At 32.7% G+C, this 1,432-nt stretch overlaps 1 protein-coding gene across 1 annotated transcript; it reads left to right on the forward strand.

Moving 5' to 3' along the window:
* Window positions 1-755: 755 nt before the first annotated feature.
* On the forward strand, window positions 756-1,148 carry HELRODRAFT_173805 (hypothetical protein; the record flags this gene model as incomplete). Its single annotated transcript, XM_009020401.1, has 1 exon — window positions 756-1,148. One exon carries the CDS (start codon window positions 756-758, stop codon window positions 1,146-1,148), a length of 393 nt encoding a protein of 130 aa, XP_009018649.1.
* Window positions 1,149-1,432: the final 284 nt, after the last annotated feature.

Consider the following 1,432-nt stretch of genomic DNA (forward strand, 5'->3'; position numbering starts at 1 on the left):
AATCATGAGAGATGATTAAAAGGAAGATAGATGGCAGTAAGAAGGTGCATGTAATTTAATTATTAAAGTGTTATTTTGTATGTAAGTACGTATGCATGTATGTATGTATGTATGTATGTATGTATGTATGTATGTATGTATGTATGTATGTATGTATATATACATGCATACATACATGCATACATACATGCATACATATGTATACAAAAAAATGGCGTCGAGACCGGTAAAAATAAACGAACTACTTTATTTTATTAATAATAATTTAAGTTTAATAGAGGAAGAATCATTTATTAATAATACCAGTGAATTTTATACTAGTGACGATATCGTTTCAGCAATTAAGACATTAAAATGTGGAATAGACTCACCAAAACTGGATAAAATGGAAAAATTTCCCTCGCGCGGGAATTCAAAACGTGAAAAACTTCTGGAATGCTTGACTTTATTCAGGTATATTAAAAATAATAATTTGTTGGATAAAATAGCATTATTTTGCAGTTCTGATATAAATAAAATACCAAACACGGAAAACTGGCTGAAAATAAATTTCGACTTCGTTAACAAACAAATAAAAGAAATGTTGTTCGCTCAACAAGATGAGATAAATAAAATGTTTTTGTCTTATACTACCGAGTTGGATAATGTTAAAAATAAACTTAACTCTCTTGTTGCAAACAATGTTGGCAAAAAAGTAAACGTTGACTCAGTAATCTCTAACAATGTAAATAACACGTTGCCACCAACTAACCAAAATGCGCCAGGAATTTTGTGGGCGGACGTCGTGTCATCATCCACTCTGGACGAAGCGGCACAACAAACGTCCACGTTTGAACGTCTCATTGGAGGCCAACAACAACGGGGGAACCACTTCAATCAACAACAACGAAAACACGGCAAACATCAAAACATCTAAAAAACCAACAAAAGTTATTGGCAAAAAAGTTGTTGAAGATTGTAAATTGAGGGCAGACACAAATTTAATTAAAAAATCTGTGTTCTCAATGAGCAACATTAGTAAATGCCATCGAAGAGATGTTGTTGAATTTTTGACGTCAAATGGAATCAATGTCATCACATGTTATCCTGTTTTGAAAAAAACAGAAATATCGTCGGATAAAAATTTTGACGAAGATGACCAGGAATGAACAATGTTCAGAGTCTGCATCACTAGCTCAGATGTCGGTAAGATGAAGGATCCTGACATTATGCTGAAAAACATTATTGTGCGCGAATGGCGCTTCAATCAGACGAAACCTGATGCTAATACTCCGAATGGAAAGTAAAATTTTAAATAACCAACTTTTAAATAATGAAGAACAATTGTTACAAAATTCAATATGTTTGACGATCCAAAGTCAGTCAATGCTAAATATCAATCTTTCATTTCTGACGTGAGTAATTCAACGCTAAACGTTATGCACTTGAATGT

The sequence above is a fragment of the Helobdella robusta genome, assembly GCF_000326865.2.
Source record: "Helobdella robusta unplaced genomic scaffold HELROscaffold_27, whole genome shotgun sequence".
Taxonomy (NCBI): domain Eukaryota; kingdom Metazoa; phylum Annelida; class Clitellata; order Rhynchobdellida; family Glossiphoniidae; genus Helobdella; species Helobdella robusta.